The sequence below is a fragment of the Pavona decussata genome, unplaced genomic scaffold (assembly GCF_977016875.1).
Source record: "Pavona decussata unplaced genomic scaffold, jaPavDecu1.1 SCAFFOLD_89, whole genome shotgun sequence".
Taxonomy (NCBI): Eukaryota; Metazoa; Cnidaria; class Anthozoa; order Scleractinia; family Agariciidae; genus Pavona; species Pavona decussata.
The window spans coordinates 569,813-595,000 of record NW_028145506.1 but is presented as its reverse complement, the minus strand read 5'-3'; the positions used below and the strand labels follow the sequence as shown (position 1 = coordinate 595,000).

Below are 25,188 nucleotides of genomic sequence, written 5' to 3'. Positions count from 1 at the left end.
TTAAGCTGACCTGCATAAAGCGGTCACCTGTATATAATGGACGCGGTCACCCTTTAGACTTCCTGAATGCACAATTTCATTATCTTCTACCTGTATATAACGGTCACGAAATTGGGTTATGATTAATGAATAATGCCAGGGATATATCGATGACTCTAACCCCAACTGGAGGGAGGAGATCCGAACGATCTCTTTGATGGCGAAGATGGTGAAATTGCAGCTATAGCCCCCCTGAGACGCTAAGGAGAGGCAGCGATGCCGCAGAGCTTGACCTTGATGAATAAGACAGTAGCACAGGTAGTCGGGCTTGCAAAGCAGCTGAAAGACTTTGCTCAGTACTATGGACATGAAGAACTTTTTTTCACACTATTTTATTTTCTTTCACACTAAGTAAAGTCAATGACATACTACATGAAATCAATTAAGCTTCGAGCTCCGAAATATCAGAAAACTATATATATAACTGATTTTTTTTTTAATCCATAATTACGTTTAAAGCTTTTCCTACAAGGAAACTTAGATGAGTATACTGCACCTCCGTAAAAGTACGCCACGGACATTTTATAGGCCTTTTTTTATCCTGATTATTGCGTTGCTTTTACTCGTTATTGTCACTAAAACGTAAATTGAGTGATAATTTGTACATAAAAATGCTATTTATTGACTTCTGGGGGAGTTTAAAGGAAACCTGTGTACAGCGGTCACCCTATATATAATGGTCACTTGGCCATTTCCCAAGGGTGACCGTTATATATAGGTTTGACTGTAAAAGGTTAACTTTCTGGGAAATTTCTATCGGTCTGAATTTTACTTCTTTAACCAGAAATGACAAAAAATCAAATTTTTGACCTTGAAAATGGGGGGTCGACTTGTACACAAGTAAATACAGTTCTTCTCTACATCAACATTGATATCCCCAGAGTGGGGATATTACAAGCCAGCTACTTTGAGGTTTTACAGGAGATTATAATAACAATTTTAAAACAGGAATGAAGGAAGGAAAGGTATATATTTTTTGTTTGTTGTGATATCCCTTGGTTGAATAGTTTCTACTTACTTCTTACAAACGTCTTGCCCTTCATGGACAAATTAAACTTGACCCAGATGCGAGCAGTTTCAAAAAAAAATGTTAATATTTTAGTATTTTAGTCTAAATAGGCAACAGTTTGAAATCTAATTGAATCAGCCTCCAATATTCTTTTCACTAAACGGAATCCGGAAATACTGGTAAGTTTCTTAGAACTGAAAGAGAAATATTTTATAGTGAAATATATGACTTGGGGTAAAAAAATATGGAACAAAAATACTAAATCACTCATTGGCATTTAAAAAAAAGTCGCTGTTCATGAATGACAATGTTAAATATGAGATCGAGAGAGAACGCGGGGGACAATGTGTTTTCCGTCAAGGCATATACATGGACTGATGGCAGACTCACAAATTAAGAAGTGGTAAGTTTTCTGAGTGCACACTTACATCCCCTTTTGTTTCACCCAGATACCTTGTGTCAACTTGTTTTGAAAAAGGATGTTAAATTTTTCGTCAGGTCGCAAAGTGAAATCACAGGGAGTGAATTGGGCAAAAAGACTACTATGGTGGCAAATGATCATCCCCCTCAAGCCTTTTCTTTAATGCATTTGACGTTAGGAGAACGCATACTATTTGTGTTGCTTCTTTCTGGATACTGTACGATTTCAGGGTCTGGGCACCATCTTGGACTGGCTGACCACTTGCCTCGATTTGAATCCCGCTGGCTAAGGCGGGTTGACTCACTTCAGTTGAGATGCTAACGCACTTTACTAATTCATGATTATTACTAGTTAGAATATTATTTTTCGCCCTGAAGATACCATAATTTTTTCATTCTGTGTGGTAATGGTCAAATTGATTCTAGAGAGATGCAATTGCCATGTTTGCTGCTCAGGATGGTTTGACTGAATTCTCCCAATTTACATGTATTTGGATCGTCCAGCACACGGTTTACAAGTGTAGACGTTTGACAAGGTTGTCTCTTCATTCCAACTAAACATTCCACTTGTTTAAACATTCAAAATGTTTAGTTTCCAATTCCAGATTGGGGAGTCCATATTCTGGATTCTGGATTCTGGATTTCAGTTTCTGTCTTCCGGATTCCGGGTTTATAATTAGTGCTGCCTATTTCAAACTAGCTTCATCATATTTCAAGGAAATTCTTTTATTCTTTGGTTATGGGTAATTGTCATGGACAAGGAGCAATATCACTTCTAACACAACCAAAATAACTCAGTGCTCATGAAAATGGCATCCTAAAGTGCTGGATCGAATTTCTGATTAGGGATCAGTGATAACTCATTGGTGTCATCAATTGCATTGATTACTCACTCGGGTATCATTGTGCAGTTCCAGAAAAAATCCATACCCACCCCACGGAAGGTCATCAGAAATTCCTAGGGGGAAGGGGTCTTAAAAGTCAAAATTTTAGCAGTAAAGTATAAAGCTAAACTGGAATTTTCTAGGGGGAGCAGGGGTGCAAAACAAAAGACCTTCTGTGGGGGGAGTATGGATATTTTCTGGAACTGCACATTGCATACTTGCAATTGCATACAAATGATGTTATTTTATCTAGTATTATAATCAAATGTGAAAACGAAAACAAATTGAATAGGTCACTGCTTTCAGGATTTTATTGATCAGCTGTTCTGTTTGAGAACTAGAACTTTGACTCTTATAATCATCAATGTAATGCATCATTTTTCACTCCAGGGAACGATATTTCTCGAAATCGTGAGGTTGATTCTGCTGCAAATGATTTTCCAATGAGTAATAGTTAACATCAATGACTATAAATTATTCAGATCAATGAGTAATCCATATGTCATTGACGTGTAATCAAATCATAAGGCCACAAAAAATTTTGTCCTAGACTAGTCTTTGATTACTCATTGATCGATTATCAGCAATAAATCAATGAGTAATAATAATCAACTGATTGCCCATTGATTACCCATCCATTACGATACTGATCATCATTAATTCAGAGCAAAGGTTTAATGTATCTGGTTGGAGTGTTTTTCAACCCCACCCTAGCTCCCCTATGTACATTGGTAATTTTTTATAAATTTTGAAGAAAAGCATTATGCTCTATCAACATTATTTTAAATTGACATGATCATAGCAAAGTTATTAATCTTTTTAGAAATTGTCAGAGGTGATCTCAAACAGGTGAAAAGTGATGTTAGAAACATCAGTGAGAAGCTGGAGACCCTGAAGTCATCTGAAACTGAAGATAAAGATCTGTTCCAAGAGACTAACCCCTAACCATAGCTCCCCTATCATTTGAAAAATTAATAAAATTGTATATAATACTTGGTAATTTTTCATCAATTTGATATTGAATGGGAGACAAATAAAAGCATTTATGCTTTTTCAACTTTAGCTAAAATTGACCTGAACATAGCCAAGTTACTAATAAAATTATTTTTGTAGGTCTTGTCAGAGATGATCTTGAACAGGTGAAAAGTGATATTAGAAATATGAGCGAGAAGCTGGAGACCCTGAAGTCATTTGAAACTGGGGATAAAGGTCAGTTCCAAGAGACTAACTCCTAACCCTAGCTTTCCTAGTTTTTGAAAAATTAATAAAATTTTAAACATATTTACTTAGTAATTTTTCATCAGTTTTGATATTGAATGGTAGACGAGTAAAAGAATTGTGCTCTATCAACTCTAGCTTAAATTGACCTAAACATAACAATTAAGTTATTAATCTTTGTAGAAATCATCAGAGATGATCTTGAGCAGGTGAAAAGTGATGTAAGAAACATCAGCGAGAAGCTGGAGACCCTGAAGTCATCTGAAACTGAGGATAAAGGTCAGTTCCAAGAGACTAACTCCTAACCCTAGCTCCCCTATCTTTTGAAAAGTTAATAAAATTGTATATAATACTTAGTAATTTTTCATCAATGTTGATATTGAATCGGAGACAAATAAAAACGTTTAGCTTTATCAATTTTAGCTCAAATTGACTTGAACATAACAAAGATGATGTTGGCGGCAGAAGAAAGGTGATTTTTAATGGACACACTCTGAGTCCTGTTAGAGAGATAACCTTCAAACCACGAGAGAGGCAGGTCCTGAATTCCATACCTGTCCAATTTTTGCAAAAGACTATCATGAGGAACAGTGTCGAAGGCCTTTTTCAGGTCAATAAATACTGCCCCCGTCACAAGCCCCTTATCCATATGGCCACGAATTTTATCCGTAAGGAAGGTAACAGCCAACTGAGTAGAATGATTTGCCCGAAAGCCTGATTGATAAGGCAAGAGGAGAGAGTTTTCTGATTGGTAGCTATGTAGCTGATGGAAGACAGCTTTCTCCAAAATTTTCAACAGGATCGGTAAAATTGATATAGGCCTGTAACTGTCTAGTTCTTCTTTGTTTCCAGATTTCAACAAGGGTACAATCTTCACTTTCTTCCATTCAGACGGGACCAAAAAAAAAAGTTTATGTTGAAATACAAGCTTTCGATTCCCTCTTGGAATCTTTGATGATTTTGATTGATTAGATAAATGATGATAACATATAGGAACATTTCATAGCAATAATATAGTAGTTACTATAAGTTAGTTCCCAGTTAAATTTACTTGAATGCAACAAAGTTGTTTGTTTCCCAGAAATCTACAGAGATGATCTCGAACAGATGAAAAGTGATATTAGAAATATCAGTGAGAAGCTGGAGACCCTGAAGTCAACTAAAACTGAAGAAAAAGGTCAGTTCCAAGAGACTAACTCCAAACCTTCTTATTAGGAGTTGACTTGTGCAAATCTTCCTTTCGTAACAAGAGGGACACTTCAAAATTAATAGAGAAGGTTGAACAAAAAAAAAAAAGGCAGCATCGAGACAGTAAGTGTCTTTCTTTTACATAGTTGTCCATTATTAAATCCAGTCCAAAGGACAATCAAACCCGCAAAATTGTTGATATTTTTTTAGCTTATCCCATGGAAAAACTGTTGAGTTTTCTCTTTTCACTATACCCCACTTGGGAGCCTGTTCACAGGCATATATTCAGTCTGCAATTTATACTGACTGTAAAGCAAAAACAGGTGTGAAGGGTCTAAACAAAACCCGATATAGTATTTTGCTAATAATTTTTTTTTTTACTTTTAGATGGTTCGGAGGCAGAGTATATCGACCCAATACTGGAACTGTACAGAAAAGATGTAGGATACCTTGATCTTTTCCCTTGGTGTCAAGGAAATTTCTTCTTTTCCCTTGAAGAAATCTTCAGCCGGCTCATAATGCGCAACAAGGACAAAACGAGAGGAACATTGACAGAAAAAGTTGTGGAAATGTCTGCTATCTTTCAACCACATGAAAACTGCTCCAACCCAAGGGCAGTGTTAATTGAGGGTGACCCTGGTATGGGAAAAACCACATACTGCAACAAACTTGCGTTTGATTGGGCCACCGGTAACGCAGGAAAAGATTTTCTGAAATTTAAACTGGTTCTGTTGGTGAGATGTTGTGACATCAATTCAAACCTTCAGGACGCCATTGCCGCTCAAGTCCTGCCTTCAGATATTACAGAACAAGAGCAAGAGAAATTCTTCGACTTCATTAAACACAATCAGTCTAATGTTTTGCTGGTCTTGGATGGGTTAGACGAGTTACCGAGTGGTAAATTGCCAGAGTTACAAGACATCATCAAAGGTAAAAGTACAATGCTCCATAAATGTTCCCTTGTGGTTACAGCTCGGCACGAGGCTGGCGTAGAAGTTGTGAAATACTGTGACACGCTACTGGAAATAGAAGGATTTACCTCAACTGATGCCAGTGAGTTTATTAAAAAATTCTTTGAAGGCAAGGGAGAGCAGGGAGCAAAAACGGCCCAAAATCTCTTAGACAAACTGGAGGAAGATCAAAGCCTAAAAGAACTGATCGCAAATCCCCTCAACACTGCACTTATCTGCCTTCTTTGTGAAGACTCGGAGGGCAAGCTTCCCGAAAGTAAAACAAAACTTTACTGGGAGATTGTTAAGGATGTCCTGAGAAGATACAAGAAAAAGAAGAACTTACCAGAAACGAGTATAAATGTCATTGAAGAGCACAAATCACAGCTAAAGCAGCTTGGCTTGATAGCATGGAAGGCTCTACTTGAAAACAAGAAGTTTTTTGAGAAGAATCAACTTGAAAGTCACACGGATGACATCCCGGGGTTCGGTTTCTTGTCATGGCAGCGCGGAAGCAGCAGACGAAAACCACGTCCCCAGTACTCGTTTGTTCACAAGAGTTTTGAAGAGTGGTTCGCTTCCTTTTATCTCTGTGACCAGCTTCTGTGTGGAGAAATGAGTCCTGAAGATTTAGCCGCTGACGAGAGATATTTCTCTGAGCATGCTGACCTCAAACAAGTCCTGTTGTTTACATGCGGCATACTCGCGCAAGAATCAGAAGACAAAGCAACGGCTCTTATTCAGAGTTTGGCGGCTCACATTGACGAAGGTGACGAGAGTTGGGAGGCTCACAAGAAGAAAAATGACAAGTTTTTTGTTGCTGTGGAGTGCATTAAGGAATGTAAAAAAGAAGGTAGTAATTTTCATTTAGATTTGGCACGTACTTTCGGTAAGTTTCTGACACTTCAAAGTGTATCTGTCCTTGGTAGAAACTTAGGTTATGTTGAGTGTGATGTCATTGCTAAGATGCTTACTGAGAACACAACTGTGACAGACATGGATTTGTCTTACAATAAACTCGACAGTAAATGTGCTGATAAGATTTGTGAAATGTTGTGTAATAATAGTACTCTGGAATACTTGAATTTGTGTGGCAATAAACTCGATAGTGAATGCGCTGATAAGATTTGTGAAGGGTTGTGTAATAATAATTCTCTGACACGCTTGAATTTGTCTAACAATAAACTCGACAGTAAATGCGCTGATAAGATTTGTGAAATGTTGTGTAAAAATAATTCACTGAGATTCTTGTATTTGCCTGTGAATAAACTCGACAGTAAATGCGCTGATAAGATTTGTGAAGGGTTGTGTAAAAATAATACTCTGAGACGCTTGAATTTGTCTGGCAATAAACTCGACAGTGAATGCGCTGATAAGATTTGTGAAGGGTTGTGTAAAAATAATACTCTGAGACGCTTGAATTTGTCTGGCAATAAACTCGACAGTGAATGCGCTGATAAGATTTGTGAAGGGTTGTGTAATAATAATTCTCTGATACGCTTGTATTTGTATGGCAATAACATAAGTGATCCTGTTCGTAACAAACTCATAGCAGCACATGGTGACCGTATCTTTATTTAATGTCGTCAAAGTTTAAGCGCAATTTTCATGTGTATTTTTGAAACAAATTTGTAACCCCATTTAAAACTCCAATAACAAAAGTATGTAAGTGCTCCGTAAAAACTGAAATCTTACGTTAAGTTCCAGCCGACAATAAAAGATTGACAAACATCTTAGATAAGATGCTTTTTGGTACAAATTTAATATTACAAGAAACCTAGTTCGATGCGGGGTGGTTTCTGTCTTAATTGAAGTATGAAATTATGTCTTATAATCAGATAGATCGGTTTGTGGACAAAGAAATAATTAACAAACATTACATTGCAAACAAACACATTTTATTACTTCTCAACACTCACCTACACAGAATAAAAGATCCTGAGGAAAGCTTATCACTGTTACTCCGTTAAAAAAAACTTCCTGTACACAAGTTTAAAAAAGCCAGGAACAGCTTAAAGTCGGACGTCAATCTTAAACTCGTTGGGTTTTAATCCGTTTCTGTTCGACTTTCCGACATTGCAAATTTACATGTAAACTCCTCAATTCTCCAGCTCAACTTCGTACAGTTCTTCAAGAAGTGAACAGTCCACAAAGTGCTAATTACACTCCACACAGACTTTTTTATCCACACAAACATCCAAGTTTCCATCAATGCTACTTGAAAAAGTTCTCATTTATGGTCATTTTATCGTCTCAGAGGCATGAATCCTGTGTTTGAACACAATTACGCCAAACGCTGTAAAACTCCAACTGATTTAGTTCAAGGTGAGCTGTTTCTGCTGCAGGTGCAGCCGCCATCTTGGATCGAAATCAACCAATCAGAGAACACCAGCAAAAAAATCTGTTTCCCCTGCAGTACGCATGTCCGCCATTTTGGATCGAAATCAACCAATCAAAGGATAGCAACAAAATGAAGTGTTTCCTATGCAGTACGCATGTCCGCCATTTTGGATCAAACAGCGTTTTAAATGAACCAATGAGGAGAGAGGAACAGAATTTGGATCCTTGTCAGTCAGAAGCTTTACCTGAGATCTGTTTTTCCCTATTTTGGGGGACACTTTTCTGAAAATTAGAATTTTTCACTTGCATTAAAAGTGGCGTTGAAACCCAAATTATTATAACAGAATCAAAAAGATATACTTGAATCTCCAGTAAGGAGGGCTTTCATTGTCATCTTTCCCTTGTGTTTATCTTTTGCAAGATTTTAATGTAAGAGTTTAGTTTTTACGGAGTGAAAGCTACGCAGAGGTTTATAAACTAAAGAGTCAGAGTCATTTTAATTTAGTGTTCAAAACACAGAGCAAGTTCATATGTAGAAGCGGTATAGCCAATCAGTCATCTTTTGGGTTTATCCTTATGCCATTTTATTTTTTGTTTCTGTTTTTTGTGAAGCTTGATGAGTCCTATAACACAATATAAGGAGCGCATCATTGACGGAAGCGAATCGCCAAATGCTCGCGAGAGTTTTTATTCGAGGGTCGCGTATCAATGAAATCGGTGGTAAGGGCGGTGCCTACTAATACATAAATATTTTTGCGCAGTTTATGACTATGCAGGAAAAGCAGATTTTAGCAAGGGCTTTTGGAATCCAAAATTGTTGATAACCACATTTTTTAGAGATAATTAAGCAACGATAATTCTAAAAAGCAGGAAAATATAAAGGAATGTATGGTGTTTTTTTTTCCAAATTGAAGCTATATCATCTCTCTTTGGATACCAAGAACACTTGCTAAGTTATTCTTTCTCCACATACTTTTAAACAGTGCAAAAATATCCCTGTTTAAGTAGGCACCACCCATAGCAAATCCGAGTATCTTGAGATACACAGAACGTATGCACAATAACAAAAGTAGGCACTGTCCTTAAGTTTCAAGTTGGAAAAAATCCCATACATTGTTATGAATTTAAAAGCCTTTTAGAAATATATCTTTGAAAAATACATGGTTACTCCCGATTTTCTTTTTGGCTTTTGTACACCTGCTACGATCTTTTCGGCGCGTATTCATAAACCACGTTAAAATGACCATGTGGGAAAAGCACATGAGAAAGAGAAAACTGTGTTAGGAAGGGAAAGTTGTTTTAAGACAAATGTTAGTTGAGTTTAAAGAAGGCACACTCGTTTCTTTCGTATGCTGTTTGCTCTGTTTTTTTTAAAATTTATGTTGTGAATAAATATTATCACGTAACATGTACAGTGTATATATTGTATTGAGGTACGTGCCAAACCTATGACATTGGAACAAAGAAAACTAAGTGTTGAAAAGATCAAAATGACTCATTTTTTTGTTTATTTTAAGAGTAGAAGTTGTAATCTCATTTTTAGAGACTCAACATTTCTGGCCACAATATTGTTTGTAAATAGTGGAAGGAGGATACTTTGATAGCAATGTAAATGTACGGCTTTATAGATATACAATAAATGTGACATTGTGGAGGTAGTGTTGTTTTTATTGATATTGTTACTATGGGTGATGAGTTAACGTTAAAAATTTTTAATCAAATGATTTTTAATCCTTTCCTTCCGAAAGTAGAAACTCATGTTATGTCATGTTCAGACTTTTGAGTCTGTGGATGAAATCCTAAAGTACGACCCGTTTGAGAGAAAGAGTGCTACCTTCCTGTGGTGCTTTTGATCTGGGCTGAGTTGCTCGAAGCATGGTTAGCGCTAACCATTGGTTAAGAGGTATTAAAACCTATATGTTGTCATGGTATTTAACCCGGGTTAGCGCTAACCATGCTTCGAGCAACTAAGCCCTAGTGTACAAGGTGGTTTTATTTCAGCGTCCATTATGCATGCAAATTTTGTGCGCCGTGGTTTTTCAGTGGGTGTGTGTGTGTGTGTGTGTTTTGTTTTTTTTTTTTGGGGGGGGGGGGGGAGGTGGGGGCTATGGAAAATTTTCTCAAAAGTAGAACAAGGAATGATGGGGATTGGGGGCAAAAGTGTCTGTTAAAAATGTGATGTTTTCATTTTCAGTTTAAACGTGACTTAATGGATGTGTAAACAAAGTTTTTTTTGTATAATAAACAAATCAATGGCAGTTTTCTTTGGTCTATACCCTTATACACCAGAAAATGGTGAAGTAAATTGTTAAAACTCACTGCCAAGTTTCCATTAGGCGCACTTCTTACATCTGACATCATTGTTGTTGTCTGTACTCTTATGGACAATAGCTATAAGCCAATCAGCGCCCGGGAATTTTTACACTTATAAGAATATTGTAAAATGTCTCTTTCTGCCTGGATTAGATGTGGAGAAACCAGCAGAATTTTCTTTTATCAGTTCACTGCGATCTTGATTCAATAATTATTGCCAAAGATGTCAGTGTTGCCATTACAATAGCATTTAAGTTTGATTAATTGTGCATCATTCTTGTTTGCAGGGATTTTACATATTAATCTTTGTATTCTGCTTCTTATCATTCTTATTTTAAGAGCCTTTCTTATGGCCTCTTTTTAACTTGGGACAGTTTCAATTTCTTCAGTAAACTTATGTACATAAGGAAGCGTTGAAGTGATTAAAGTGGCAGGCTAATTAAAGGTAGATTGTCTGCAAGCTTGCTTGTCATTTGGAAGGCTTCTGTGGATAGAATGTGCTCCTCTTGGTGGCAGGATTATGCTGCCCTGAGATGTCACTCGAGAGAGAATCTTCTTTTGAGGGTTTCAGCCAGAAAGAGCTAGACATCTGCAACAGTTACATTGTAGCTAAGAAAAAGAAGTTAAAAAAACAAGCATCAGATATGAACTTTAGACATATTGCCTCTTCAGTGTTTCACGCACCTATTATCCATCCATAACAAAAAAGTGACAACTACAATTAAATTAGGAACAGTAACAAAACAGCTAGGAAAATGACTTGTGGCGGGGAAGCCCTGGGCTTATAAGATTGAGAATTTTCCCCAGTATTTAACATTATTAAATAATGAAGAAAGAAAGCAAAAAAAAAAACATTACAATAAAACTATGGAATGAAGTGTTATTGCCTTTTGAAAAGCACCTTATTTCCATGGTACCCATAACCACAGAGTCAGCACATCTTTAATTTGTCTATGACATTGACTAGCTTTTATTTACCCTGTTAAGCAGCATCCCTGTATATTACCGTAATGATTTGATTTAGCGCTTTTGTTCCAATAAGCTCTCCCTCTCCAATAAGCACCTCTCCCGGTTTTTGTTAATAAGCGACCCCTATTGCGTAAGCACCCTCATTCCAATCAATGCCCCTATTCTGTTTCAGTGATAGAAAACATTCACAGCTTCAAGGAAAAGTAGCCTTGTCAACTAGGATTAGAACGACTCAAGGTAGTACAAATCAAGTCATAAGCAAATCATGTGACAATGATCCCTTTGACAGAATAACCCGATCAGACGTAGAAGATGCGGAACTCAAAAGATTTGTTATTGATGCAAACGACCCTGAAGCTATCTACATTAAATACACCAATGATTTTCAAATTCCCTACCATTAAGTGAATATTCACTGTATATTTGTTACTTTTACAGTATCCGTTATTGTTCCTTTTTAAATAAATATCAACAATTGGTTTCGCACATTTGCTGTTTCTCAAAAAAGAAATAAGTACCCTGTCCCTTATAAGCCCCCTCCCTTGAGGTACCACAAGTAAATAAGTGCCCCAGGCGCTAAATTGAATCGTTACAGTAAGTTATTTATGGAGTAAATCCACCCCCCCCCCCCAACCCCTACCCCCAGGTATATCAGTGTGGGCTTGTCTAGTTAACCTTTAGCCTGATTCTCAGACAGTCATGATTGCTCGCGGTCACATGCTCTCTGAGGAAGGGAGAGAGTGTGTGGCCGTGTCGCAACGAGGACCGTCTGAGAATCAGGCCAGTAAACCCTGAGCCCTAGCACGAAAGTCCATTTCATTGCCAACAAAAAACAACAGCAACAACAACAACAACAAAAAAAAGAGAGAGAAAAGGGCCCTGCCAAAAAAGCCCACTACAAAATATGTATTCCAAAATGACCCCCAGGCACTAATATGACTCAATTCAAATCCAAAAATGGTCTTGGTGTTTATAACAGCAAAAACATTATATTTGGTATCATGGTGTCATCCTTAGTTTTTGGCATTTTTTTGTTGCCTTAAAGGAAAAATGGGAAAAAAACTCAAAAGGCAGCGTATGAAAGGTCTATAAGCCTGCAAAAACACTACAAAGACTTATGAAATCGCGTGCTAAAAATCCAAACAAGAAAAGGCAGATACCACCCGCGGTAAACAAGATTTGAATCAAAGATCTACGGCTAACCTACATGGAATTTCAAAGGGGTGGGATGGAAGGTTAAAATCTAATAACCTTGAGGAGGGAGGCTAGGGGTATGGATATTTCTGGAACAATCCCTAGTTGGTATCAGTGAAGACTGGAAGACAAGGAGTAGAGGACAGGAAGGTTTGAAGAGCTCAGCACTGTTCACATTTTTTTACTCCTGTTTTCCAACCTTTCCTTGCCATCTTATCTTCTTTGCATGCTTACATTCATATTTCTATTAAATTATATTTAAATGGACTCTGCTTCCAAATTTCCACACCGCCTTTGCACCCTACCATCACCTCCACCACTGTGAGTGTTATAATTTTGTCATTTACTGAAATTTCTTTTACTTGTTGCACTGAGAAACTGAGAGAACCCTGTTCTTTGAGTTGCATCAAGACATTTTTTTCTGATCAATCAAAATGGCAACTAAAAATACTATGCGAAGATTTGATTTCTGTACTCTACAGTCTCTACAAATTAGAAATTTATTAACAATGGATCGCAAGTTCTTCAAGTGAATACCTTTGGCGAATCGAGTCTGTTTGCACGTTTAGGGATGGTTTAAGTTTTCTTATGAAAAGCATCTCCTTAATTAGGCAATCAAATTTTGTTAATATGCTAATTTGTAGAGACTGTAGAGTATAGAAATCAAATCTTTGCATTAATTTATCCACTTTGCCTTGAGAATGGTGTCACGATGCCGAAACGTCGGCTATTAACTTAAATGTTTGCTTGCTTATGTTTCAAGAAATCATTACTGATTAAAAATACTATGGTTGGTTTTATTAAACACATTTTTTTAAATTTGTGCTTATTTTGATGGATATGATGTTTTTAGATAAAATTGATCAAGAAGGATCTTTGAATAATTGCAATAAAAATAATTGCAATAATTTCCCCCTAGTTATTGAAAAATTGTCAAAATGCTTATGACAATACAGCCACTCAGTTGTCTGTGAACAGTAACTTTTGCATAAACTTGGTCCAAAATAGTCACCCTTAAGGAGTTTAGCCACATAGTTAGAACTATATCAACTGAATTGAGATTTGACTATAATGGTAACTTTGAGGGTACAAGAACAACATGGAACAGTCTCCAAGAACATCCTGGACCCAGGGCTTCCAGGGTTTGACCAGTAGAGTGTTGAGGTATCTAGTGGGTATCAAAAATTCCTGTTTACATTTTTCGTTGAGAGTCTGTATTACTCTCTGACTGATGAATGTGAATTGAATGTTCACTGTTGACCTAACTTGTTTGCTCATAAGTATTGTTGTTGGTGAGCTTGCACATCATTGGGCAAGTCACTTATATAAAAGGTAGCATTAAGTCACCATCCAAATAAATTTGTTGCTAAGGTGGCCTTGTAGCAAGTTTAGCTGGCATGGAAAAGAGGAGGGGAGACTTCAGTTGGAAAAGTGACAGAGCTAGCCACAGAAGGAGGCTCTCTGAGACAATTCTGGTGAGCATTTGCATGAAAACCAAGAAAAAGTGGAGGGGTATCTGAGTTCACAGAGATGACTTTGCTCATGGTCACCCAGATGGACATTAGGGGCACTCAAGTATAAAATGAATATGATTACCTGGTGCGAATGCCGCATAATTTGAAGACCTAAAAATGTACCATTTGGCTAATACCACACCCTAAACATTTTTCCCTCCACGTAAAAAATTATAAAGTAAAAACGATCAAAGGGATTGCGAGACAGTCATGTGCGCACCTGAGTATCTTTCACTTATCATTCATCTATAATGTATATATCATAAACTTAAGACAGAGTGGCAGATGATACATTTGTATTCACTGGGCAGTCACAAACAGGAACATGGTCTCTTATTTTACAAGTAGTTATGAAATGAAAAGTATATGATGGTTTTATACTACGTTATTACTGCAAAAATGAAATTCTGGAAATCTAATTATGAACAAAAATCTAGCATACCTTTTTTGTTGTCAACCCTTAAAAGGTGTCTGCCAAAATCTTTCTATCTCAAAAAAAAAAAAGAAAAGAAAAGAAAATTTTTAACTCCAAAGAGTCCCCACATTGCTAATTTGAAAATTATCCAAAAAAAAAACCCCCTTGCAGCAACTCCTCCCCCACCACTAATACTGTGTACCTGTATACCCACCCCCCCCCCAAAAAAAAAAATGTATGGGTTTTTAAACTTTCTAGCCCCAGTTATAAAGGACAGATAACTTGTCCAGTGGATGAATCCATAAGGTAACAGATAAAACAAATCACTTGCCTAGGGAACCTTTTATCTACTGGATAAAGAATTATCCAGTAGATAAAGTTATCAGCTCTTTGAAAAACCAGGGCATGTTGGTTTGGTACCACTTTGGATACAACTGACCATGATTATTTGAGTTATCTTCCTTTAGCCAGAAAATTTGAAAAATGATAACTTGTGAGAAACTTTTTGCAGGAGGTGAAAATAATTCACGGCACACCCACAAAGCAAGATTTTGGAACATTTTAGGGGTCACCTTAAGGATGACACCTCGATCCTTCTGCTACTGTAGAATATTCTGCACGAAATAGTGCCTATTAATATATATAGATACTTTTGTGAGGTTTCTGACTATGCAGGAAAAGAAGATCATGGCAAGGACTATTGGAATCTAAAGACTACGCATTTTTCAAAGATAGTAAGTTTCAATTTGGGAAAAATGCTAACACAGCCCTTTCCAAAGATCTGCTACACCTAAAACTCTCCTTTGTACAGGGCTTGAACAATTGATGTAACCGATGATCGGAAAATCAATCGATCAATCGATGACAATCGATGCCTTGTTAGTTAATTGGGATGCCAATCGATGACCAATCGATAATCACACAAAAGTGGTTGCAACTCATCGATTGTCATCGATTGGTGTTAAAAAAAATTCGGTATTCCACACGTTCCAGCATGTACCGTGATACGCTCTCGCAGTACGCACAAATGTTTCAGATTTGAATTCGTTCACCGGATTGTTTGAATGCAGATGCGACTGGAGACAAGTGAGCTCTGAATGGTGGGTGATGTAATTATACTGAATTGTAATAAAATAAACCAGAATAAACGTGAATAGGCTTCAGTAATCACTTTATTACTTCCTTGTCACAACAAAGGTGCATAAAGTAAACAGGGTAAAAAATGAATAAAGTTTACTGCATGCAGGCTTAAATGGGTGAGCCGTATAGTAAAAGCTGGAAAAAAAGAGACCATATTGAGAAACTTAGAGCTGCGCGGGAAAAAGCTAACAACACAACATGTACAGCCTCTGTCCGAAACACAGTTACCACCGGTCACAAGAGAACTATAGGCCACAGTTTGGACTCAGATGCTTTTTGTAAATCTTGACTGAAAATAAAACGCATCAAAAATGAGAACCAATCAATGACAATCGATGTCAATTAACTGATCGATTGGCGTTGATAATCGATAAGAATTGATAATTGATGAAATCGATAATCGCAAAAAACACTTGCATCGATTGTTCATCGATTATCAATATCAATCGATTAATTGGCATCGATTGTCATCGATTGATCGATTGATTTTCCGATCATCGATTTCATCGATTGTTCAAGCCCTGTTTGTATAAGCGTCACCTTTTGCCTCCCTTCCTCACTGGTCGTCCGATTTTTGCTTTCCTCGTGTTCCCTATTTTTGTTAGCTGTTCTTCAATAGCCTTCGTATGTCAATAAAAAGGGAATTTGAACGTGACGAATTTGCTTGTCCTGTACAAACATTGTTGGAAAGTCCATAACTTCTTGTCCGTTTTGTTTTGAAAACTTCACGTCAGACATGGAAATATTCATAAAGCCATCGACATTATCAATCAGCCCCTGAGCTGAAGATTCGTTTCGTAGTTCTACAATGGTCCTATGACCTTGTACAGCTTGTAAAAGACAAACTAATGTTCTTTCAGAGGTCGCTCGCTCTCGACCGCTCGCCATATTGAAATTTTGTAAAACTAATTTGGTCCCCAGTCTTTCCCGCTTGTCGCAATTTTTGGCGGGAAAGGAGTATTCGTCCCCCTACACCCCCACCCCCCACCACTGCTCTATTAGGGGACCTGGATCTCGTTATCTGGAGAAAAATCTCAAAAGAAAACATAGCGCTTTGATATTTTTAGGAACCTTTTAAATAGTGAGCCATCCCTATGTTTCCCTCAAAAACGTTTTCTGTAATATCAAAGTCAGATGACTGCAAGTTCCAGCGTCGGGAGCCTAAGGAGGAGATCATATCATGTATGAAGCACGATGTGCCCTGTCAATATCAAGATGGCGAGAGATTTCCCCAGATAACCAAGGAAAGAACGTAGTAAAGATGATCAAAGGAGTGCAGGCAGTGAAGGGAGAGCTCAGCGGACTAGATGAAGAGTTATCAGATGCTTTTCTTCGTGAGGTGAGCTTGATACTCTGTTGATCAATGTCGCTTTTGATCTGAGTCAAATCAGTGGGACAAATCAGTCTGGGGACTGATGCAAGCGACCGTCTTCTGCACCGCCTCTGTATACAACCCTCGCTATGATCTACTAATAACTATATAGTTAAGCTTAACAATTACCCTACGAAATTGCGCGGAATATCGCCTAATACTAAGCACAGACCCCAAGTTTGAGAGCCCGAAATGTTGGTCATATGTGTTGTTAAGAGCGCCGCTAGCAGCGAGCACCGAAGGCGCAAGCTTCTAGGGTGCCCCCAGAAATATTTAAAGCTGATCACGTTTAGGGCTAAAGGTTTCATTTATTCCCATAGGCACTTAAAGATTTTTCTAAACCTTTTTTCCAGACATCAATGTGCTAATTTGATAAATATAGTTTGACAGAATACCAGAAATTACAAACCATCACTCCCATGTTCCCACTATGAGTATTATATGATTTTAAACCTTTTTCAAGACTACAGTCAACATACATAAATTGAACGAAACCACCACCTACCAATTTGTTCCAATCCCCATTTAGACAACACATTATGTAGTCGACTTCGCCGCTCTGTTGGTACCCTTCTCTTGAACTCGTTCAACTGAATTTCAACCTTTGGCGAAATATCGTCAAAGTTGCCATCTTCGCCAAATTCGTCGAATTCGTCAAATTCGCCGCTCTGTTGGGGTGTCTAGAAACCTAAGACCTAAGACCTAAGACCTAAGACCTGGAAACCTAAGACCCGGAAACCTAAGACCTGGAAACCTAAGATCTGGAGACCTAAGACCCGAGTATAATAGGTTATAATATGAATCCCTCTTTGAATTAAAAAATAATAACCATTCTTCAACTTCCCATATCTGGATAACTGCTTTTCTGAACGGTTTTAAGGGGAAAAACTTCTACGGTCCAGCTTTTTTGAGGTTGTCGCCATTTTGTTTTCGCAAAGATTGGAAACTAGTTATGATCGGTAAGCAGGGTTCCGGGTGGGCTGTGAGCGAGCATAGGGTTCCCGGGAAGATGTGAGGTTCAAGAGTAGGCGCTTTCCCTTGCAAACCAAAGCCGGGAAAGGTGACCCGTTTGTAAGGTTAGGAGAGGAGGAGTTGGAGAGAGGGAGCAATGAGTGGGAAAGGATTCGTTTCCTTTCCTTGTCGACTCCCCTCCCAGCCACCTACTGCATTTTCAGTTGTTGTTGCCCCATTTCCCTGAAAGCTTTCGTTCGCTTTTCGCTTTTGCTTGGAGATAACGACTGCTACGTAGGATCAGCCGGTTGACAAGAAGAAAAATATTCAGAGATTCGAAAATTCTACTAAGATCATCGGGAGAATAAACAATTAAGTGTAAAAGTTTCTATTTAAAAAAAACACATCACTTCAGAGAAGATCTCTTAAAACAACATCTCTTAAAAGAATTGGGAAATGGGTTATAAATAAATTTTAAGGGGCCTATGGGTGTGGGTCACAATCGCCATATTTGCCAAATTCGTCGAATTCGCCGCTCTGTTGGTACCCTTCTTTTGAGCTCGTTCAACTGAATTTCAACTTTGGCGAAATATCGTCACAATCGCCATATTCGCCAAATTCGTCGAATTTGCCGCTCCGTTGGTACCTCTCTCTTGCATGAGCTCGTTCAACTGAATTTCAAGCTTTGGCGAAATATCGTCAAATTTGCCATTTTCGCCATTGCCTGCATTTCTGGACATATCTCGACAAACAGTGCATTTAGAATACATAGCAAAGGAGAAATACAGTTAGCCGCTTTGTTTAGAGATGAGGAAAAGACTTTCATACTCCTCGGCTCTAGTTGATACACTCTTTGGAGGGGTCCAAGAGACTCAAAAGCCAGTTGTCTGTCTTAGCTTTAAATATCTGCTGCGGACGCGAGCTAGGCCTGTTAAGGATGTTCCTTCCTTTTTCTAAAATAAATTTTGAAAGAGCAACCGGAAGTTAACTTTACCGGAAGTCATGTTACGCGCGCGGATTGATTGACAGCTTCAAATAAAAGACCCCAAATTTAGGGAAAAAGTGCTGAGGCCATGGAAAAAATTCTGTGTGGATGTTTTGTTGTTTTTACGGGACTTTTATCAATGAGAATTCTGGACTTTCTTTGGAATTAGGATTGGGAAAATTTAGGAGACTTTCATACTCCTCGGCTCTAGTTGATACACTCTTTGGAGGGGTCCAAGAGACTCAAAAGACAGTTGTCTGTCTTAGCTTTTAATATCTGCTGCGGACGCGAGCTAGGCCTGTTAAGGATTAGTTTCTGTTCCTTCCTTTTTCTAAAATAAATTTTGAATGAGCAACCGGAAGTTAACTTTACCGGAAGTCATGTTACGCGCGCGAATTGATGGACAGCTTCAAATAAAAGACCCCAAATTTAGGGGAAAAGTGCTGAGGCCATGGAAAAAATTCTGTGTGGATGTTTTGTTGTTTTTACGGGACTTTTATCAATGAGAATTCTGGACTTTCTTTGGAATTAGGATTGGGAAAATTTAGGAACCTAAGGAGAAACAAGGCCACAAAATATTGGAGGTGCATGTCAGCTCTAAGAACACAATAGCTGTTTTTCAGTTAAGAGGCAACTCAGAGAGCTAAAAGACAGCGCTACAACGAAGCTATAGCTCTCGAAAGCGAGAGACAACAATGATCAGCTTTGTAAAGACGAGATTCTGTTAGGCAGTACTCATATTCGTGATAAACAAACAATCTGCAATCTTCACGCAGCGACATACAATAGCATAAGCATTAATTCACGGTTTAAGAAATCCACAGATCCTGTATCTTCACAGATAACATTTATTTAGCGCAACCTGAAATTTTGAAGTCAATCCAAGCCGATAAGCCTTAATAAATGCTACAGAGCTAGCATACACAATGGCATATCAAAACCTAATTACGGCTCAGAGTGACCAGCAAGAAACCCGGGTAAGAAACCTTCCATTCAGGATATTTGAGAATTCCCCCTTACGATCAAGACAAACACCATTAAGCAGAGCAGTATCGTCACATTTTGATCTGAAAGGAAGAATCTCTTATACAAAAGGAAAATCACTTAAAGACATGCTTGTTTAATAAAGGAAAACTGAAAAGGCTTTTATCAAAACAACGGACATACAGTGAGAGTCGCGCAGGTCTGTCAACCCCTGCCTCGTCCCCAGTCGCCCCGCGCTCACTCAAAGGGGATAAGCGGGGCGCGAGGAATGAAGGGAAGGGAAAACGCCCCCGCTCGCGTATTTCTCCTTCCCATGAGTCTCCGCTCGCTCTTCTAGCTCGTTTCCGTACTCTCCGATTCGTTCATCATTCCCGGCTCTCCGATTCATCCTCGTTTATCCCCGTCAAATCCCCAAGAAGAGCCTGTGGAGGAGGCAGCTGTCAACCCCATTTTAGCATGCCGTAACGTCATGAATGACTCACAGAGGTCTCGCCTCGATCAGGTGGCGCTGCCTCGATCGAGTGCTGGCGCGCTATTTTTAATACTTCATGTTACCCCCACATAGTGCCCATAATGAACCGATGACTGGTCAAGAAAATCAAAAACGGTTTGTTTTACACTTATATATTTTTCATTTATATCTAATCATCAACAAATATACAGAAAAGGGCACGTATTTAGTAATCCAAGAACGTTTCTCATCAAACATCTGATTTGTTACAAATTTTTGCGAATATTCACAGGTAGCCCAAGCTCAAGCTGTGAGCGGTGGTCATCTTGCGTAATAGCGGTCACGGCGCAAATATAAGAGTTTGTATGGGAATATTTACGATCGGGTTTAGGAGGTATAAATATTGGAAAATTCTAAATAAAAATGGCATGCCTTGCTTCTAAGGTGTATTGCCTATTGTCTGTTTGTTATTTTGTGTTGTTTTGAGGCCATTTTAGCGAGTTATCACTTCCTAGGTTTCCCACTCCTAAGAGAAAGACAAGGCGTCACAGTCCGTTTCGGAAGGCCACTTCGAGAAGCGAAAAATCCCAGCTCAAACTGATCGAGCAGCCACAAATCCAACGCAGAATCCCAGCACAAATGTCCTAGCTTCATTTCAGTTAAATAGCAACGCAATCCGGGCCCTGCAGCCGACACGGCCGGCAGTGTAGTATTAGTTTTAATAATCCCAGATCTCAACAGTGTAAATGCCCGTGTACACATTCACCACGACACACGACCGTTGAAAACACAATTTGTGGCTGCTCGATCAGTTTGAGCTGGGACTCCTTCTCAATATCCTGCCTGTATCCCAATAACTTTTTCCTCAAATATCCCGTATCCCGGTAATTTTTTCCACGAATATCCCGTATCCCGAAAACCCCTAATAGGGCCTCCCTGGAGAATAGCTCTTAAGACGAACATTTTCAAGAAAATCCTTGATGTAATCGACATCAACCTAAAAGATGTCAAGAAATCCATGAGTTCAAGACTTCTGTCAGAGTTGTGAACGAAAATAGTAATTTTATGACGTTATATAGGACGAAAACAAGCTTCGCACCAAAACCAGGCTGTGCCTCGTGCACGTCTAAGAAAATGTGTCCCACATGGGAGAGAAAAACGCTGTCGCGTCCTATATAATGTTTTCAGCATCATCAGGTTTTCGGAGCTCCCTCGGCGGGTGGACCGGTGAGGGTGGGACTCTGCAGAGACTCTGCGCCCAGTAACTCTACCCCAATGAGGGGGTAGGGGGGAGCAGAGACGGGGGAGCATTTTGCTCAAATTATTTTTCATTTTTTTTTTTATTGTTATATTAACATGTTAAAAGGCGCGTTTTAACTTGTATCTACTTCAAATGGATGTATCTGGCACTGTAAATTCCACTTAAATGTTAAGAAAGCTATGTTCTTGTCCCCCTTTAAGGTGGGGGTACACCTGAATTTGGATGGAATTTTCAGAGGTTTAAGGAAGGGATAGAAGAAAGAAAATGATTTTTGGAACACTAACAGACACCTCTCAACTTTTGTCTTCATAGCTTCTTTAGTCGAATTTCCAGGCGAGATGAGCTGCACAGTATCTCCACTTCTAAGCGCTTCCAGATCCTTGGCCCCCCTGTTGAAAGCCCGGGCTGAACAACTGGCCTGAGACGCTGAGGAATGATGGGTAGTCGTTCTCTTGTCCGTCTGCTCATCAAACGAAAAACCGCTGCTCTGGACTAGTACCCAGACCCTGACTATATAGGGGTGTTTCTGTACTCGAGGAGTGCAAGATATGGGTCTGTTCCGGCTTTTCTTGACTTCCTCATGACATTTTTAGCTGAGTTAACGGCAGATTCAACCTTTTCATTGCTTTGCAGATATGTTGGAGAACTCGTTACAAGCTCAAAGTTCCACTGGTGACTGAATTCCTTAAGTTCGACTGAGGCGAACTGAGGGCCATTGTCTGATACACACGTCTCTGGGATTCCATGCCTTGCAAACTGCGATTTCAACTTCTGTATTACTGTTCCTGAAGCAGTGTTGTCAAGGGGATCGATTTCCCAGAACGAAGAATAATAATCAACACAAATGAGATAGTTCGGACCCCTGTAAACAAGTCAACTCCGACTTTCGCCCATGGCCGGTCGGGCATGAGTGTCTCCTATGGCTGCCTCCAGTCAAACGCCCCGCAAACTTCACATCTTTCGATAAACTGCTTAATTTCACCACTCATTCCCGGCCACGGTATATGCTTTCTCTAGCTAACGAAAGGGTGCTTTCAACCCCACTTTAGGTATAATGGAGACGACGTAGCATGCATATTGTAAATTTGTAATACAAAGCCTATTGTTACAGGGAACAATAAGCAAGGGAATCTAAAACAGTCTCTCTTATTTCTTTTGTTTTGAACACCAAGCGCGTTCATAGATTGTTTCGTGGCCAACTTGGCGGAGGAATTTCATTTTATCATCTGTTGGGTCAGCACTAACTTTTCTTAGGAACTGTTTAATGATCCCCGCTCTGTCCAGGTAAACGATTGTCATAGAAAATGAATGACGGTGGCAATCACATCGCGATTTTTAATTCTTTTGCTCCGGAAGAAAATCCATAAGAAAATAACCCATATACAACAGAAGTAGCTTGAAGGAATGTCTTGGGATAAATTATGAACTATTTGAACACGTAATAAAAGCGCACTATTCATAACTAATTGAAGCTTCTTGAATCCTTTGCCGCTTCTCTCACCTTAGCTTGCATCGCACTGCTTACTTTAAGACTTTTAAAGCCTTTTAAGAAAAGGCTTTAAATACATTGCCTTAACCTGTCCTTTATAAAGGCAAGCGGTGCCTTTGTATCGCATTCACAAAGGCTCCCGGATACAATAATTGGTACAGTTCTGTTTATCAAACAGATTTTCACATTTTATTTTTGCCATCAGGTTGAGAAATTAGAAACATCATAAAAATGTAAAAGAAAGGAGAAAATTTCACTTAAGACTGTTAAACCTCAGAAACTTTTCTCCTCAAGCCTATCTGAGTTATTTTTTTTCTGTAGTTTTCAATTTGTGAGACAGCACCTAATTACGACTTAAACGGAAGACCTATTGATTTGGCATCCAGTGTTTTCAACGTTATTAATTTTCTCAACAATCTGCGAAAAGAGGTCACTTTTTGGCGCCAAACACGCGTTTCTTATAGCATCTGATCCACTTAGCAAAGATTTGCAGGATTAAATATGAGTTTTGCATTTTGCCGATGCAATGCAAATCGAAGAGTGGGAGAAATAAAAAAACCCCTTCTCCTTAAGCATTAAGCATGCGCGGCTAAATTGGAATGACAGGTGTTGCATTTAATGGGTTTATTTTAGTAAAAGTGTAAAAAGCCGGCAGAATTTCTAGCAGGATAAAATGAATGTTCCTATTGATGAAATTAGAAAATAGCTTTGTGATGAACTGTGATAATTTTATAAGTTGCAATGGCGTTAAAAAAAGGTCCCAACAAAAATTGAGCCATGAATAAAATTTGTGTATGTTTATTGAGAAGAGAAACCAATTTCACTGGTATTGTTTTCATAACGAGCAAAGAAATCTCGAATCATCTCTTTTTCAATTGTGCCCTTGAAATTATTGCTGCGATAGATGTATACTCGATAGAAACGGACATTTTTAGCAATAAAGCGTTTTCCGAGGAAATCGCTTCGTAAACAATACTGTTTTATAGTTATTGCTTCAGGAAATTGAAATTACGTAGTAACTCACACTTCACTTGAGAGGGAACAACATTTACAAATAGTGTAATTTACTTGTTTGAAAAAAATGGACTGTCTGGTATATGTTTACATTTTCATCTTTCCTTCCAAAAGAACTTGATTTGGTATCATCGTCAAGAACATATGGATAAAACGGACCGACGGTTTAAAGAAATCTTTTTGGAGTCGAAGAAATGAGAGAGAAAATATATAGAAACGGATTTATTACTTATAACATGTAGGGTTTTAAGTTTTTAAATTAAACCTTTTTTCGAGTGGTTGTTGTACTTTAAATGAATTCATGCTATTTCAACCAAGGGGAACGTTTTGCAGCTCTGTATTTTTTAATAAAAAAGTCAAATCATTTAATTTTGATTCGAAATTGCGCCGCGAGAATTGAATGAAATCTATCAAGAGACTGGTGAAATTGACTCTTCGCGGCAGGTGAAATCTAGTAGTGCAGAGAACCTTACGTGGTGTTAATTTTAATCAAAACGTGCCAAAAAACAATCTAAATGAATAAAAAGCTCTTTATTTTTCCTTACTTGCTGATTGTTTCAGAACTTGGGTACGACAAAGACAGAAGAAGAGAGAGGCTGAAAAATTTGCAGGATAAACACCCTGGCAATTTAAATTGACTCCTTTTCATTAATGTGTTTAGAAAAAGGTGTGCTCCAAACTTATTCAATTAGAGAGCATGGGAGAGATTATTTCACTGGAAAGGATTAATTTCTCACACACTGATATAACTTTATTCAAGGTAATAAAATTGAGAACTGCATTAGGGAGTTTCTTCTTAATGATGTTTCATAATCCTGGTTACAAATTCTCCGCTATAAGTGGAGTCATCTTGGACTAAAATAGAACCCGAAAGTTATGCAATGATGTGATAACTTGTTTTTAGCGGAACGCGGCAAATTGATTTGGCGATTGCTTCGTGCATGCGTAGACACCCACTCGTTTTTCTTCATTTAGTCTAAAGTGCCAACGCTTTTATGGTTAGTTGTAACTAACCAATCAAAACACATCAACTGATCTCATATTCAGTGTGCTTCTAATTGTAGGTTATTTATTAGCTGTAAAAAGCG

At 38.4% G+C, this 25,188-nt stretch overlaps 1 protein-coding gene and 1 long non-coding RNA gene across 8 annotated transcripts in view; one reads left to right on the top strand and one right to left on the bottom strand.

Annotated features, from left to right (window-relative positions):
- LOC146474425 (uncharacterized) overlaps nt 1-9,702 on the top strand; it is a 25,649-nt gene extending 15,947 nt beyond the window's left edge. For 5 of the 7 annotated variants that reach the window (XM_085117018.1, XM_085117019.1, XM_085117021.1 and 2 more), the window contains 4 exons: nt 3,466-3,561; nt 3,754-3,849; nt 4,652-4,747; nt 5,146-9,702. In XM_085117018.1, the coding sequence (XP_084973144.1) occupies nt 3,466-3,561; nt 3,754-3,849; nt 4,652-4,747; nt 5,146-7,289 (2,432 nt within the window). In that variant the 3' untranslated portion in view covers nt 7,290-9,702. The remainder of the gene's footprint in view (nt 1-3,465; nt 3,562-3,753; nt 3,850-4,651; nt 4,748-5,145) is intronic. The other 2 variants (XM_085117025.1, XM_085117023.1) reach the window with 2 other exon arrangements.
- A 522-nt stretch (nt 9,703-10,224) lies between these two features.
- LOC146474424 (uncharacterized) lies at nt 10,225-17,124 on the bottom strand. Its single transcript, XR_014866158.1, has 3 exons — nt 16,134-17,124; nt 14,481-14,527; nt 10,225-10,970 (listed from the first exon to the last, which is right to left on the bottom strand). It is a non-coding gene; the product is annotated as an uncharacterized LOC146474424 (long non-coding RNA).
- Between the last annotated feature and the right edge of the window lie 8,064 nt (nt 17,125-25,188).